The sequence below is a fragment of the Rhinopithecus bieti genome, unplaced genomic scaffold (assembly GCF_001698545.2).
Source record: "Rhinopithecus bieti isolate Rb0 unplaced genomic scaffold, ASM169854v2 scaffold_10548, whole genome shotgun sequence".
Taxonomy (NCBI): domain Eukaryota; kingdom Metazoa; phylum Chordata; class Mammalia; order Primates; family Cercopithecidae; genus Rhinopithecus; species Rhinopithecus bieti.
Genome location: NW_016806834.1, coordinates 2,143,255 through 2,160,364, shown reverse-complemented (window position 1 = coordinate 2,160,364; position 17,110 = coordinate 2,143,255). Strand labels below are relative to the sequence as shown.

General features: G+C 44.0%; 1 protein-coding gene across 1 annotated transcript in view; it reads left to right on the top strand.

The window, feature by feature from the left end:
- PRPF3 (pre-mRNA processing factor 3) overlaps positions 1-8,144 on the top strand; it is a 32,402-nt gene extending 24,258 nt beyond the window's left edge. The window contains exons 8-11 of the mRNA XM_017877865.1: positions 628-757; positions 1,028-1,111; positions 3,829-3,890; positions 7,782-8,144. Coding sequence (XP_017733354.1) covers positions 628-757; positions 1,028-1,111; positions 3,829-3,890; positions 7,782-7,928 — 423 coding nt within the window. The 3' untranslated portion in view covers positions 7,929-8,144. The remainder of the gene's footprint in view (positions 1-627; positions 758-1,027; positions 1,112-3,828; positions 3,891-7,781) is intronic.
- The last annotated feature ends 8,966 nt before the right edge of the window (positions 8,145-17,110 follow it).

The following is a 17,110-nucleotide window of genomic DNA, read 5'->3' as shown; positions in this document are numbered from 1 at the left end:
GTTTCGCTCTGTCGCCCAGGCTGGAGTGCAATGGCCGGATCTCAGCTCACTGCAAGCTCCGCCTCCCGGGTTTACGCCATTCTCCTGCCTCAGCCTCCTGAGTAGCTAGGATTACAGGCATGCACCCCCACGCCTGGCTAATTTTTGTGTTTTTAGTAGAGATGGGGTTTCACCATGTTGGCCAGGATGGTCTCGAACTCCTGACCTTGTGATCTGCCCACTTTGGCCTCCCAAAGTGCTGGGATTACAGGTGTGAGCCACTGCGCCCAGCCGAGTAATCCTATATTATGAGGGTCTAAGGGTCTAGAGGACAAAAAGTCTGTAGGTCTTTACATTGTCAAGAACGATGAGATTATAAGCATTTTTGGATAATAGTAAATACCTCTCCCTGATTCTTAGAGTAAACTTTGGTTACCTGCTATTGAGTAATGTAAAGTGCTAGACTTTGAAGAAATATAAGAGTGTGGAAATATTTCTAGACTCATCAACTCTACCTTTTAAGCATTCATCTATTTGTTTACTCCAGAGGCCTTTGTTTATAGAGAGGAAACCATTTGGGATTCACCTCTACTTGCCACTCCATTCAGGCAGCTGCTGATGCTAAAATGGAAGACATAACTAAACTTTCCCTTCTCCAGAGTTCGAAATTTGAGCAACCCAGCCAAGAAGTTCAAGATTGAAGCCAATGCTGGGCAACTGTACCTGACAGGGGTGGTGGTACTGCACAAGGATGTCAACGTGGTAGTAGTGGAAGGGGGTGAGTCTGCAAAACTTGAGGGAGACTGTCCCCAGACAACCCTGGGCTTAGAGTGGTTAGCATTGTGGGGAGAAAGGAGAAAAAGATAGTATTTTAGTGCCATACCTGATATAATATGCTAGGTTATTGCTTCTGTGTTTATTGGAATAGAAGGCCCTAAGATGTGGTCCTGGGATTGCTTCAACTACCACATTAATGTCTGAGCTCAGAGGTTCTTTCTAACCCATCATCTTCCACAGTTCTGGCAAAATTCTTCTTCTCTGTTTCCAGGCCCCAAGGCCCAGAAGAAATTTAAGCGTCTTATGCTGCATCGGATAAAGTGGGATGAACAGACATCTAACACGAAGGGAGATGGTGAATGGGGGTTAGAGGGGATTAAGTGGGAGAGCTGTGGGAGGTGGGGATGGTGCATCTGTCCACTCATTTTATTCCCTCCCTGTGACACTCTTGCTAACACTAGATAGTGTTCAGGAATTTAAGAAAGACCCATTTAGACTTTGAGCCTCCTAGACATTCATATAATATTTACTATATTATTATATGCATGAATGGTAAAGCTTTTTTTTTTTTTTTTTTTTGCCTATCATTTAAGGCTTTTCTACCCGCTGGTTTCTGTGTCTATCCTGGATCTGAATTTATTCAGTATTTGAAAATTCAGCAAGCAGCTAGGCATGGTGGCTCCTGCCTGTAATCCTAGCACTTTGGGAGACTGAGGCGGGCAGATTGCCTGAGGCCAGGAGTTCGAGACCAGCCTGGGCAAACAACGTGGTGAAACCCCATCTCTACAAAAAGTACAAAAATTTGCTGGGTGTGGTGGCACATACCTGTATTCCCAGCTACTCAGGAAGCTGAGGTGGGAGGATCACTTGAGCTTGGGGAGGTCAAGGCTGCAGTAAGCTGTGATTATGCCACTGCAGTCCAGCCTCAGTGACAGAATGAGACCCTGTCTCAAAAAAAAAAAGAAAAAGCAAATCCAGTAAGCTATACATTCATGTGTACAGTGTCTATGTTATATTATTATTTGATTTTTTTTTTTTTTTAAGGATTGAAGGCAAAAAGATTTTCAGGTCAAAAAAGCTCTGCTTTGATCAAACTACTTTTTCTTTTGCCTGTTATATATGTATACATACACATATACATATACGTATACATGCACATGCTCACACATATGCACCTCAACTTATGATGGGGTTAGTTCCAATAAACCTAAGATAAGTTGAAAATATCGTTAAGTCAAAGATGCATTTAAGGCCAAGCAGTGGCTCACACCTATAATCCCAGCACTTTCAGAGGCCGAGGAAAGCAGATCATTTGAGGTCTGGAGTTTGTAACCAGCCTGGCCAACATGGTGAAACCCCGTCTCTACTAAAAACACAAAAATTCGGGGCGTGGTGGTGGGCCTCTGTAATCCCAGCTACTCAGGAGGCTGAGGCCGGAGAATCGCTTGAACCTGGGAGGCGGAGGTTGCAGTAAGCCGTGATCGCACCACTGCACTCCAGCCTGGGCGACAGAGCGAGACTCCATCTCAAAAAAAAAAAAAAAAAAATGCATTTAATACATCTTATCTTTAGGACATCATAACTTAGCCTAGCCTTCCTTATAGTTTCTCAGAATACTTAGATTAGCCTACAGCTGGGCAAAATCATCTTACACAAAGCCTATTTTTATCTCATGTAAGACTATTTTACTGCATATTGCTAGCCCAGGAAAATCTCAAAATTTAAAATTTGAAGTACATTTTCTACTAAATATTTATCACTTTCACACTGTACTCAAGGCAAAAAATTCTAAGTCAAGGACTGTCTATATCTGACATGCTTCTGGCCATCATACTTCCATTAGTGTTCATTCTCATCTTTGAAGACCTGGATTAGCATTTAAAATCTGCAGAGAGGCCGGGCATGGTGGCTCATGCTTGTAATCCCAGCATTTTGGGAGGCCGAGGCGGGTGGATCACCTGAGGTCAGGAGTTTGAGACCAGCCTGACATGGTGAAACCCCGTCTCTACTAAAAAATACAAAAATGAGCTGGGCATGGCAGTGTGTGCCTGTAACCCCAGCTACTCGGGAGGCCTAGGCAGGAGAAGCATTTGAATGGGGGAAGTGGAGGTTGCAGTGAGCCAAGATTGTACCACTGCACTCCAGCCTGAGTGACAGAGTGAGACTCAGTCTCAAAAAAATAAAAATATAAATAAAATCTGCAGAGAGTTCATCTTAAGAGACCCAAGAATAAAAAATAAAATCTACAGAGAGCCTTTTCTTAACTTCTCCTAACTTTACCTAACTAGCCTTCCTGACTTTTTGTCCTTTAAGTATTTAAAGTACATTTTTGTAATAGGTGTATATTTTATTTTGTTTTACACGTGCCTTTTTTTTTTTTTTTTTTTTTTTTTTTGAGATGGAGTTTTTGCTCTGTTGCCCAGGCTGGAGTGCAGTGGCACCATCTTGGCTCACAGCAACCTCTACCTCCCAGGTTCAAGTGATTCTCCTGCCTTGGCCTCCTGAGAAGCTGGGATTACAAGCACCCGCCACCACGCCTGGCTAATTTTTGTGTTTTTAGGAGAGATGAGGTTTCACCATGTTGGCTAGGCTGGTCTGAAACTCTTGACTTCAAGTGATCCGCTCACCTCAGCCTCCCAAAGTGCTAGGATTACAGGCGTGAGCCACCACACTGGCCGATAATTTTGATTTGGTATATCTGCCTTCCTCCTCCATTGGGCGAAAGTTTTTTGAGAGTAATAAATGATGTTGACATCTGAAGCCTGCCTCCCAGAGTGCCTAGGACAAGTTTTTATTCTTGATTGCTTGTCTTTTATTTCCTTATTCCCAGTACCTGTTACAGCTCTTGATTCATAACAAGTGCTAAGTAAATGCTAATTGTATCAATTAATATTCCTTTTTGCTTGGAGCTTCAAGTCTAATTTGGGGAAAATAAAGAGCAACAGAAAATAAAACATTTGGTCCAACACATAAAAAGGGTGACAATATTTAAGAGAGTTTGGTTAGACTCGAATATTGTTTCTTTAGAACCTGAATCTCAAGTCTAAGTCTATAATAAGATTTCTCTTCCAGATGATGAGGAATCTGATGAGGAAGCTGTGAAGAAAACCAACAAATGTGTACTAGTCTGGGAGGTAGGTGATCCTTTGTAAAACGTTGTAAAACTTTAGCCAACTCCTGATTATTTATACTATTTAAGTAGAGCAATGGAATGTAAGATCTAATCAGTGAATAATCCCTTAAATAATTTATGTTTCTTTTGGAATCCATTTTAAATGGTTGGCAATAAATTCTTCCTGATCATCTGTTTAGTTAAATTGATGAGTATTTAGTATATGCTATCTGGGGAAGTGTGTGGACAGTGCTGCTGGTAGCAGGAATACAAATTCTCTACCGAAAATTGTTTATTTTACAGTCATGAATATGAGACTTGGAAAGAGGGGAATGAATTGCTGTGGGATTTACCTTTGGATATAGTGAAGGAAGTATGAGACTTAAGAATATAAAGTTAGGGCCGGGCGTGGTGGCTCAAGCCTGTCATCCCAGCACTTTGGGAGGCCGAGACGGGTGGATCACAAGGTCAGGAGATCGAGACCATCCTGGCTAACACGGTGAAACCCCGTCTCTACTAAAAATACAAAAAACTAGCCAGGCGAGGTGGCCAGCACCTGTAGTCCCAGCTGCTCGGGAGGCTGAGGCAGGAGAATGGCGTGAACCTGGGAGGCGGAGATTGCAGTGAGCTGAGATCTGGCCACTGCACTCCAGCCTGGGCGACAGAGCGAGACTCCGTCTACAAAAAAAAAAAAAATAGGAGGCTGGGCAGTGCTGCTTATGAGCTCTGTAATCTGGGCAAGACACTTAATGTCAAATCTGTTGCCTTAGCTATAAAAAGTGGATACTATCTGCTGTCTATATTGTCAATTTTTTGAGAATGAAATTAGATAATTATGTGACAGTGCTTCATAAAATATGACTAAATCACTCTTCAAGTGGAATATTTTTTATGGTTATCTAGTTCTTTAATCCTTGAAGGCTTCTTAGAGAACCAGTATTAAAACCAGTATTAATGTTTTCATGTTTGCTTTTAGGTATAGTACATGTATATCTTTTTTGGGAGTGGGTGGAGGGTACGGAGTTTTGCTCTTGTTGCTCTGTTGCCCAGGGTGGAGTGCAATGGCGTGATCTCGGCTCACCGCAACCTTTACCTCCCGGGTTCAAGCAGTTCTCCTGCCTCAGCCTCCCAAGTAGCTCGGATTACAGGCATACGCCGCCATGCCCAACTAAGTTTTGTATTTTTAGTAGAGACGGGGTTTCTCCATGTTGCTCAGGCTGGTCTCAAACTCTCAACCTCAGGTGATACACCTGCCTTGGCCTCCCAGAGTGCTGGGATTACAGGCATGAGCCACTGTGCCTAGCGCCCGCATTTTTTTTTTTTTTTTTTTTGAGACAGAGTTTTGCCCCTGTTGCCCAGACTGGAGTGCAATGGTGCAATCTCAGCTCACCACAACCACTGCCTCTTGGGTTCAAGCGATTCTCCTGCCTCAACCTCCCGAGTAGCTGGGATTACAGGCATGAGCCACCACGCCTGGCTAATTTTGTATTTTTAGTAGAGACGGGGTTTCGTCACGTTGGTCAAGCTGGTCTCGAACTCCCGACCTCAGGTGATCCGACCACCTTGGCCTCCCAAAGTGCTAGGATTACAGGCATGAGTCACCACGCCTGGCCATATATCTTCTATTTTTAAAATGTACTTATTTCTAGTATATGTGCTGCTGAAGCAAGCACTAAAATGTGCTTGTTTCTGTTAATGAATTCTTTATTATAAAGCGGTATGTTATTACAAAAGTAGTAAATATTAAGATTTTTTAAAAAATTCTAATTATACAGAAGATTACTTACTGAGACCCAGCACAGTGGCTTATGCCTATAATCCCAGCACTTTGAGAGGATGAAGTGGTTGGATCACTTGAGCTCAGGAGTTCAAGACCAGCCTGGGCAACATGGGGAAACCCCGTCTCTAGAAAAAATACAAAAATTAGCCAGGCCTGGTGGTGTCTGCTTGTAGTCCCAGCTACTTGAGAAGCTGAGGTGGGAGGATTGCTTCAGCTTGGGAGTTTGAAGCTGCAGTGAGCTGTGATTGTGCCACTGCACTCCAGCCTGGGCACCAGAGTGAGACCCTGTCTTAACAAAAAAAGAAAAAGTCTCAGGCTGGGCATGGTGGTTCACGCCTATAATCCAGCACTTTGGGAGGCCGAGGCGGGCAGATCACGAGGTCAGGAATTTGAGACCAACCTGGCCAACATGGTGAAACCCCGTCTTCTACTAAAAATACAAATATTAGCTGGGCATGGTGGCCGGTGCCTGTAATTGCAGCTACTTGGGAGACTGAGGCAGGAGAATCGCTTGAATCCGGGAGGCAGAGGTTACAGTGAGCCGAGATCACACCATTGCACTCCAGCCCGGGCGACAGTGCGAGACTGTGTCTCAAAAACAAAAGGTCTCTTCCTATTCTCTCTGATCTCTTCAGACCAGTCTTTATAGGTAATTGCTATTAATAGTTTTTCTTCTGAAGAAGCAATCAAAAAATAAAATTAAAAAAAAGTTTTCATGTATCCTTCTGCCTTATCCCAGATTCTTCAATTTATGCATAGAAATTAGATGATAATAACCATAGTATTTGTTTCTCTGTTTAGTAAGTTCCCACCTGCATATTATCTTTTTTTAAATCAAATTTTTTTTTTGAAATGGAGTCTTGCTCTGTCGCCCAGGCTGGAGTGCTGGAGTGCAGTGGCACAATCTTGGCTGACTGCAAGCTCCGCCTCCCGGGTTCACGCCTCAGCCTCCTGAGTAGCTGGGACCACAGGCGCCTGCCACTACACCCGGCTAATTTTTTGTATTTTTTCATAGAGACGGGGTTTCACTGTGTTAGCCAGGATGGTCTCGATCTCCCGACCTCATGATCCGCCCGCCTTGGCCTCCCAGAGTGCTGGGATTACAGGCTTGAGCCACCGCGCCCAGCCTTTTTTTTTTTTTTTTTTAGAGACAGGGTCTTGCTCTGTTGCCCAGGCTGGTGTGCAGCGGTGCAGTCATAGCTCACTGCAACCTTGATTTCCCAGGGACAAGCAATTCTCCAGTCTCAGCTTCTCAAGTATCTGAGACCTCAGGTCCACACCACTGTGCCTGGCTAATTTTTAGAAATGCAATCTCACTATGTTGCCCAGGCTTGTCTCGAACTCTTAGCCTTGACTGATCCTCCCATCTCAGCCTCCCAGAGTGCTGGGATTATAGGCATGAGCTACTGCGCCCATATCTTCACATATCTCAGCCCCCTCATCTCTTTTCAATTTTCTTCTATTTATCTCTGAAGAGTACTTACTGAAAAAGTCCCAGCTTCTTAGAGAACCAGTATTAATGTTGTAGGAATTTAGTTTTCAGGAATTGTCTTTCATGTTCAGAAACAAGCCAAGTTCTGCTCCAGCCTCCTTATTGGAGTCTACTCCCTGAAAGCCTCTTGAGGTAGTGCTTTATGATTGCCATTGCTGCTGGTGCCTTTGGCAAGAATGCCGTTCTGCCCAGTACTGTCTTTTTCTGTTGTAATTCTCTGCTGGTACCTGCTCTTCTTCTGTTCCCCACCCCGAGTTGTTCTTTGTTGCTGGGCCCCAAAGCCTTCTGCTTGTATAAATAGTTTTTTGGGCCTTTTTGAAGGCCCAAATTTAGTCCTGAAGGCCTGGTGGGAGATAAGTTTATCTCATTCCGCCTTCCATAGTTCTTCCTGACTTGCTGTTCCACCCAGGCACCAAAGAATTCCTCATCCTCATTTCAAAAATCTAAAAACCTTATGCATATGAATTCATAAAAACTCATACAAATATCCAAGGAAATGGAGGTCACAATTTTTTTTTTTACCATAAAATCACGTTCAGCTGGGCACATGTCTCACAGCTGTTACTAGGTCTTATAAAAGAATATTATATCTGATTTAAATAAGAAATTGGAAGTATTTTTATTACATATCTCTTTCCTAGGGTACAGCCAAAGACCGGAGCTTTGGAGAGATGAAGTTTAAACAGTGTCCTACAGAGAACATGGCTCGTGAGCATTTCAAAAAGCATGGGGCTGAACACTACTGGGACCTTGCGCTGAGTGAATCTGTGTTAGAGTCCACTGATTGAGACTACTGCAAGCCCTTGCCTCTCCCCCCTTGCCTTTGTCTCTTCAGTCCTCTCACTTATTCTATTTCCCAACCCACTCCCACTTGTTTGTGTGATCTCAGAACTGTGCCAAGCAGACACTGGGACAAAGGGAGAATATCTTCCTCCCCTCCCGAGTCAGCCTGGTGTTGCCCTTTATTCCCCTTATGTGCATATGATTAAAGAGTTATTTTTAAACTTGGTGTGATATTTTTCACACATTCCTAAGTACTAGAGTTTGGGTCTCCAGGTGATCTTTTTTCCAGACTTTTAGCAATTGCTGTAGAAAAAAAACATTTTTTGTCATTGACATTTATTTATATATATAAATGGATGAATGGATGGATGGATAGATGGATGTGTATTTTTGAAGTCTAGTGGAAATGTCTGATCTCATCCTGGAGCTAGAACGATAAATACTGTTTTCCTGGAGCAGAATGAAGCAGGGAGATGTGTAAAGTGGTAAGGGAGGGAGGAGGGACAAATGAGTATCCATCCCTTAACTGAGAGAATCACCAGGTCAGATTACCTCAGGACTTGGCTAAGTAGTCTTTCCAGGAAATCAGTTCCTCTAAGGGGTGCATATGTGGGAATGTGTGTTGTGGGTAAAAAGGACACAGGAAGAGTCCAAGGAGGATGCTATGGGTCAGTTTGTAAAGTGGAACAGGATTTAAGAATTTAGCCCATTTTGTCTCTTTTACTAGTTTAAAAATTCACTTCTAGTAGAAATTGTGTAATTTTTTTTTTTTTCTATCTATGAATCCGACTACCTGTGGTTGGTTTTATTTCAGCATTTAATGTTTCTGGTTTGATTTTAGGAGTATATGAGTCAGCATAAGTTATCTATTGAAGTCCAAAATTTTTACCATACCTATCCTTCTGTTTCATATTGCCTGTGTTGGGAATGGATTAAACAAGTCAATAGAGCTCCCATGCCTTCTTGCTAGGTGGAGCATGCTATGAATTGGTATTTGAGAATGGATGTCTGACAAGAAGTTACAACATTCTGTGTTATAATATTAATCCCCTTTAAAAAAAATCTGTATTTCAGGTACTGGTCAGAGTTCCAACTTTAAGGTAGTATTAGGGAGCACTACGGTCAAGGAGGTAAGAAGAGATAGGGGACCACACAGGGCTTTGAGGAAAAACTAGTGCAACTTCTCTCCTTCTTAATTTTAATTTTAATTTTAATTTTTTTAATTTTTTTTTTTTAGACCGAGTCTTGCTCTGTTGCCTAGGCTCGAGTGCAGTGGCGCAATCTCAGCTCACGGCAACCTCCACCTCCCAGGTTCCAGCAATTCTCCTGCCTCAGCCTCCCAAGTAGCTGGGACTACAGACACATGCCACCATACCTGGCTAATTTTTGTATTTTTCAGTAGAGACCGGTTTCACCGTATTGGCCAGGCTGGTCTCGAACTCCTAACCTCGTGATCCGCCCACCTCGGCCTCCCAGAGTGCTGGGATTACAGGCGTGAGCCACCACGCCCGGCCTGATTTTAAGTTTTTTAAGTTCCAGCTCAAAGGATTCTCCTTTTTTAGAGATAAGCAAGCTGAGCTTGGTGGCTCACGCCTGTAATCCCAGCACTTTGGGAGGTCGAGGTGGGCAGATCATCTGAGGTCAGGAATTCGAGACCAGCCTGCCCAAGATGGTGAAACCCCATCTCTACTAAAAATACAAAAAATTAGCGGGGTGTGTTGGTGGATGCCTGTAATCCCAGCTACCCAGGAGGCTGAGGCAGGAGAATCGCTTGAACCCGGGAGGCGGAGGTTGCAGTGAATCAAGATGTCGTCACTGCATTCCAGCCTGGGCGACGAGAGTGAAACTCTTTCTCAAAAAAAAAAAAAAAAAAGCCAAACAAAGATATAAGCACTGCTGGGCGCAGTGGCTCACGCCTATAATCCCAGCACTTTGGGAGGCCGAGGTGGGTGGATCACCTGATATCAGGAGTTTGAGACCAGCTTGACCAACATGGAAAAACCCCGTCTGTACTAAAAATACAAAACTAGCCGAGCGTGGTGGTGCATGCCTGTAATCCCAGCTACTCGGGAGGCTGAGGCAGGAGAATTGCTTGAACCCGGGAGGTGGAAGTTGCCGTGAGCTGCGATCGCGCCACTGCTCTCCAGCCTGGGCAACACGAGCAAAACTCTGTCTCAAAAAAAAGAGATAAGCAAACTAACCCAGATGAGTGAGGTTCATCATCTGAAGGATGGTGCAGGATGAAATCTTTGAAATAACTCCAGCTTGCCAGAACACAGCAATGAAGATTTTGAGTGCTTACTAGTAATTATATCTGTGAAATTTGGGAGCTAGAGAGTTGAACTAGCTATTTTAGTATTTCTTGATTTAAGCAAATGCAGGGGAAAATTCATTGTCATAAAATAAGTGTTCTGTTAAAGGATTTGTTACAAGTATATGTGTAAATTATACACTACTTCAAAAATGAATTGGTTGCATAAGATCTAAAAGAAATATTTATATTACAATATGCTATAGTTTATTGTAATGTACCCATAATGAGACTCAAAACTTGTCTTGAGTATATCACTTGTCTCTCTGTGCCTCCAGGTTTTAATTGTTAAATTTTCTCAAGCATTACCTCCTTATTTCTCCTTACAAACTTAGGAGAAATACGCATTTTAGAGGTGAGGAATCTGAGGCTTAGAGTAAATAATTTGCCCAAGTTTATGACTTAGTAAGTTGTAGAGCTTAATTTGAACCCAGATTTGTTTGACTACAGACCAAACTCAGCCACTAAGTATATATTGCCTCATTTGTACAATAAAGGGGTAGTGACAGATATGTTCTTTGAAATGAGTGTTATTCTCAGGATAGTTCTTACCTGAGGATGCTGTTATCACTTGAAATACTTTGTGAATTTTGGTAATTTCATCTATTTCCAGTCCTTTTTGAATACCTTTAGTTAATGGCAGTTATTAGTTTTGGAAAGAGTTTTTTCTTTATTTTTATTGGAAGAGTTTTAGAAACCCTTTGGCTGGAATTAATAAATGATTATAGTAAGGTTGCAGGATATAAGGTTACAATAGAAAAATCAGTTGCTCTCCTGTATACCAGTAACGAACAAGTAGAATTTGAAATTAAAAGAATTCCATTTATATTAGCACCAAAAGGAAGTGGAATACTTCAGGATAAATCCAAATATGTGTAAGATCTATATGAAGAAAACTACAAAACTCGAATGAAAAAAAAAAACCCAAAACTAAATAAATGCAATGGTATTTCACATTCATGGTAGGAAGATAGTATTGTAAAGATGTCAATTCTGGTTGGGTGTGGTGACTCATGCCTGTAATCTCAGCACCTTGGGAGACCAAAGCTGGAAGATCATTGAGACCAGCCTGGACAACATAGGGAGACCTCATGTCTGCAACTTTTTTTTTTTTTTTGAGACATGGTCTCCCTTTGTTGCCCAGGTTTGGAGTGCAGTGGCATGATCTTGACTCACTGCTGCCTTGACATCCCTGGCTCAAGCAATCCTCCCACCTCGTAGCCTCCCAAGTAGCTGAGTCTACAGGCACATGCCACCACACCTGGCTAGTTTTTAAATTTTTTTGTAGAGACGAGGTATCACTTTGTTGCCCAGTCTGGTCTCCAACTCCAGAGCTCAAGTCATTTTCTTGCTTTGGCCTCCTAGAGTGCCAGGATTACAGATGAGTCACTACCCGGTCTACAAAAAATTTAAAAATAAAATTAGCCGGGCATGGTGGCATGTGCCTGTGGTTCCACCTACCTCGGAGGCTGGGAGGATCACGTGGACCTGGGAAGTACCATTGCACTCCAGCCTGGGTGACAGAGTGAGACCCTGTCTCAAGGAAAAAAAAAAAATCCAATAGAGAGTTGAAGGACTGACATTACCCAACTTTGAGAATTACTGTAAAGCTACAGTAATGAAGGTGGTATTTTTGTTGTTGTTGTTTTGAGATGCAGTCTTGCTCTATTGCCCAGGCTGAAGTGCAGTGGCGCTTTCTCGGCTCACCGCAACCTCCGTTTCCTGGGCTCAAGCAGTTCTCCTACCTCAGCCTCCCAAGTAGCTGGCATTACAGGTGCCTGCCACCATGCCCAGCTAATTTTTGCATATTTTTAGTAGAGGCAGGGTTTCACCACATTGGTCATGCTGGTCTTGAACTCCTGACCTCAGGTGATCCACCCACCTCGGCCTCCCAAAGTACTGGGATTACAGCGTAAGCCACCCTGGCTGGCTGTTTTTTTGTTTGTTTGTTTTTGTTTGTTTGTTTTTTGAGACCGAGTTTCGTTCTTGTTGCCCAGGCTGGAGTGCAATGGTGCAATCTCAGCTCGCTGCAAACTCCGCCTCGTGGGTTCAAGTGATTCTCCTGCCTCAGCCTCCCAAGTAGCTGAGATTACAGATATGTATAATCTCACGCCCAGCTAATTTTGTATTTTTAGTAGAGATGAGGTTTCACCATGTTGGTCATGCTGGTCTTGAACTCCCAACCTCAGGTGATCCCCTGGCCTCTGCCTCCAAAGTGCTGGGATTACAGGCATGAGCCACCATGCCCAGCTGGTAGTATAGTATTGGTGAAAGAATAGATCAGTGGAACAGAATAGAGAGCCCAGAGATAGACTCACATAAATATAGTCAACTGCTCTTTGACAAAGGAGCAAAAGCAATAGAACAGAGGAGAGAGAGAATCTTTTTTAAAAAATGGTGTTGGAACAACTGGACATTCACATGCAAAAAAAGTGAATCTAGACACAGAAATTAACTCCAAGTAGGTAACAGACCTAAATGTAAAATGCAAAGCTGTAAAGCACCTAGTAGATAACAGAAAATTTACCTGACCTCGGGGTTGGCCTTGACTTTTTTTTTTTGAGACGGAGTCTCAGTCTGTCACCCAGGCTGGAGTGCAGTGGCGTGGCCTCTGCTCACTGCAACCTCCACCTCCCAGGTTCAAGCAATTCTGCTTCAGCCTCTCGAGTAGCTGGGACTACAGGCGTGTGTACCACACCTGGCTAATTAGTGTATTTTTAGTAGGGATGGGGTTTCAGTATGTTGTCCAGGATGATCTCGAACTCCTGACCTGATCTGCCCACCTCAGCCTCCCAAAGTGCTGGGATTATAGGCGTGAGCCACCATGCCCAGCCAGCCTTGACTTTTTAGAAACAACACCAAAGGCATGATCCATAAAAGAAAAAATTGTAAACTGGACTTAATTAAAATGAAAAATTCTGCTGTGCAAAAGACACTGTCAAGAAAATGAAAAGAAGGGCTGGGTGTGGTGGCTCACGCCTGTAATCCCAGCACTTTGGGAGGCTAAGGCAGGTGGATCACTTGAAGTAAGGAGTTCAAGACCAGCCTGGCCCACATGGTGAAACCCTGTCTCTACCAAAAATACAAAAAATTAACTGGGCATCATAGTGGGCGCTTGTAATCCCAGCTACTCAGGAGACTGAGGCAGGAGAATTGCTCAAACCCAGGAGGTGGAGGTTGCAGTGAGCCGAGATCACACTACTGCACTTCAGCCTGGGTGATGGAGCAAGACTCAGTCACAAAAAAAAAAAGCCACATACTGGAAGAAAATATTTGCAAAAGATCTGATAAAGGACTTATCCAAAACATACAAAGAATTCCTAAAACTCAATACTAAGAAAATGAACAACTCAATTAAAAAGTGGTGCTGGCCTGTAATCCCAGCACTTTAGGAGGCCAAGGTGGGCAAATCACATGAGGTCGGGAGTTCCAGACCAGCCTGGCCAACATGGTGAAACCCTGTCCCTACTAAAAATACAAAAATTAGCCAGGCATGGTGGCATATGTCTTTAATCCCAGCTCCATGAGATGCTGTGGCAGGAGAATTGTTGGAACCCAGGAGGTAGAGGTTGCAGTGACCTGAGATCCTGCCACTGCACTCCAGCCTGGTCAACAGACAGACTCCGTTTAAAAAAAAAAAAAAAAGAGCTGGGTGCGGTGGCTCATGCTTGTAATCCCAGCACTTTGGGAGGCCAAGGCAGGCAGATCACGAGGTCAGGAGATTGAGATCATCCTGGGTAATGGTGAAACCCCGTCTCTACTAAAAATACAAAAAATTAGCTGGGCGTGGTGGTGGGCACCCGTAGTCCCAGCTACTTGGGAGGCTGAGGCAGGAGAATGGCGTGAACCCGGGAGGCAGAGCTTGCAATGAGCCGAGATCGCACCACTGCACTCCAGCCCTGGGCGAGCAAGGGGCGACAGCGTGAGACTCCGTTTCAAAATAAAAAAATAGTGGCCGAAGACCTTAATGGACACATCATCAAAAAAAGATACATAGATGCGAAATAAACATATGAAAAGATGCTCTACATCAGGCCGGGCGCAGTGGCTCACACCTGTAATCCCAGCACTTTGGGAAGCCAAGGCGAGCACATTACCTGAGGTCGGGCATTCGAGACCAGCCTGAACAACATGGAGAAACCCTGTCTCTACTAAAAATACAAAATTAGCCAGGCATGGAGGCGCATGCCTGTAATCCCAGCTACTTGGGAGGCTGAGGCAGAAGAATCGCTTGAACCTGGGAGGCGGAGGCAGCAGTGAGCCAAGATCGTGCCACTGCACTCTAGCCTGGGCAACGAGCAAAACTCCGTCTCAAAAATAAAAAAAGGCCAGGCACGGTGGCTCATGCCTGTAATTCCCGCTCTTGGGGAGGCCGAGGCGGGCGGATCACTGGAGGTCGGGAGTTCGAGATGAGCCTGACCAACATGGAGAAACCCCATCTCTGCTAAAAATACATAATTAGCTGGGCGTGGTGGCACATGCCTGTAATCCCAGCTACTCAGGAGGTTGAGACAGGAGAATCGCTTGAACCCAGGAGGCAGAGGTTGTGGTCAGCCGAGATCATTGCACTCCAGCCTGGGCAACAAGAGCAAAACTCCATCTCAAAAAAATAAAAATAAAAAAATGCTCCACATCATATGTCATTAGGGAAATGCAAATTAGAACAACAAATACTGCTACGCACCTATTAGAGTGGCCAGAATCCAAAAGACTAACAACATTAAATGCTGGTGAGGATGTAGAACTGATGGAAATACAAAATGGTAAATCCACTTTGGTAAACAGGTTGATGATTTTTTTTTTTTGTTTTTTTGTTTTTTGTTTTGAGTAGCTGGGATTACAGGCAAGTGCCAACATGCCCAGCTAATTTAGTATTTTTAATAAAGATGGGGTTTCTCTATGTTCGTCAAGTTGGCCTCAAACTCACAATCTCAAGTGATAAGCCCATCTTGATTTCCCAAAGTGCTGGGATTATAGGTGTGAGCCACCGTGCCCAGCCGATTTTTTTCTTTCTTTTTTTTTTTTTTTTGTTTGAGAGGAAGTTTCACTCTTGCTGCCCAGGCTGTAGTACAATTGTCTGATCTTGGCTCACTGCAACATCTGCCTCCCAGGTCCAAGTGATTCTTCCGCCTCAGCCTCCCAAGTAGCTGGGATTACAGGTGCCTGCCACCATGCCCAGCTAATTTTGTTTTATTTTATGTATGTATGTATGTATGTATGTATGTATGTATGTATTTATTTTGAGACACAAGAGTCTCAGTTTGTCATCCAGGGTGGAGTGCAGTGGTGTGACCTCGGCTTACTGCAACCTCTGCTGCCCAGGTTCAAGCAATTCTCCTGCCTCAGCCTCTCGAGTAGCTGGGATTACAGGCACCTGCCACCACGCCCAGCTAATTTTTTGTAATTTTAGTAGAGAGGGAGTTTTACCATATTGGTCAGTCTGGTCTTGAACTCCTGACTTTGTGATCCACCCCGCTTGGCCTCCCAAGGGCTGAGATACAGGCATGAGCCACGGCTCCTGGGCCATGGTATTTTTAGAGGGAGATGTGGTTTTCGCCATGTTGTCACAGGCTTGCCCAAGTTTCTTAACTCCTGACCTCGGGTGATCCACCAGCCTCGCTGCCCAAAAGTGCTGAGATTACAGGCATGGAGCCCCCCAACTGCTTCCTGGCCCTGATATTTTTTTTTTAGTTTAGGGAATGTTGATCACCAATGGGGCTTAGGGTCAGGGTGCAGGTTTAACCTCTATCGGGGTGATCACCCCAGCCTCGGGGCCTCCCAAAGGTCCTGGGAATTACAGGCCACTGAGCCCCAACGGCCCCAGCCTCAGTTGATAACTTATCTTTACAAAAGTAAACATGGTCTTCCCCTTGGAGCTAACCCAATTGTGGCTCCTTCGTATTTACCCAAGGGACAGTCTAAAATTATTCACCCCAAAAGGCCCGTGTACAGGAGATGTTTTTTAATTACGGCGCTTTCATTCATGATTGCCAAAATGTGGGGAAGGCCAAGATGTCCTTCAGCAGTGAACTGGATAATAAAAGCTGGCACATCTGGACAATCGGAAATATTATTCAGCACTAAAAAGAAAATGCAGCTATCAAGCCACTCGAAAAGCACAATGGCCAGGAAATCTGAAAATGGCATTTTTTTTTTTTTTTTTTTTTGATTCGAAGTGAAGTCTCGCTCTGTTGCCGAGGCTGGAGTGCAGTGGCCTGGTCTCGGCTTACTGCAACCTCCGCCTCTCAGGTTCAAGCTATTCTTCTGCGTCAGCCTCTCGAGTAGCTGGGAGTACAGGCGTGCGCCACCATGCCCGGCTAATTTTTGTATTTTTATTAGCAACGAGGGTTTCACTATGTTGGCCAGGCTGGTCTCGAACTCCCGACCTCATGATCTACCCGCCTCAGCCTCCCAAAGTGCTGGGATTACAGGCATGAGCCACCGCGCCCAGCCTGAAATGCATATTATTGAGTGAAAAAAGCCAGTCTGAAAAGCCTACATACTGAATGATTTCAACTATATGACATTCTGGAAAAGGCAAAAGTATGAAGACAGTAAAAATATTAGTAGTCGCCAGGGGATTAAGGGGGAGGGAAGGATGAATAGGTGGAACACAGGTTTTTAGAGCAGTTTCACTGCTCTGTATACTATAATGGTGGATACATGCCATTATACATTTTTCCGGACTCAGAAGGTATAACACCAAGAGCGAACCCTAATGTAAACTACGGGCTTTGGGTGATAATGTGTCAGTGTAGGTTTGTCAGTTGTAGCAGATGTATCGTTCTAGTGGGTGACATTGATAATGGGGGAGGGTATTCATGTGTAGGGGCAGGAGGTATACGGATTTCTGTGTGCTTTCCACACAATTGCTGT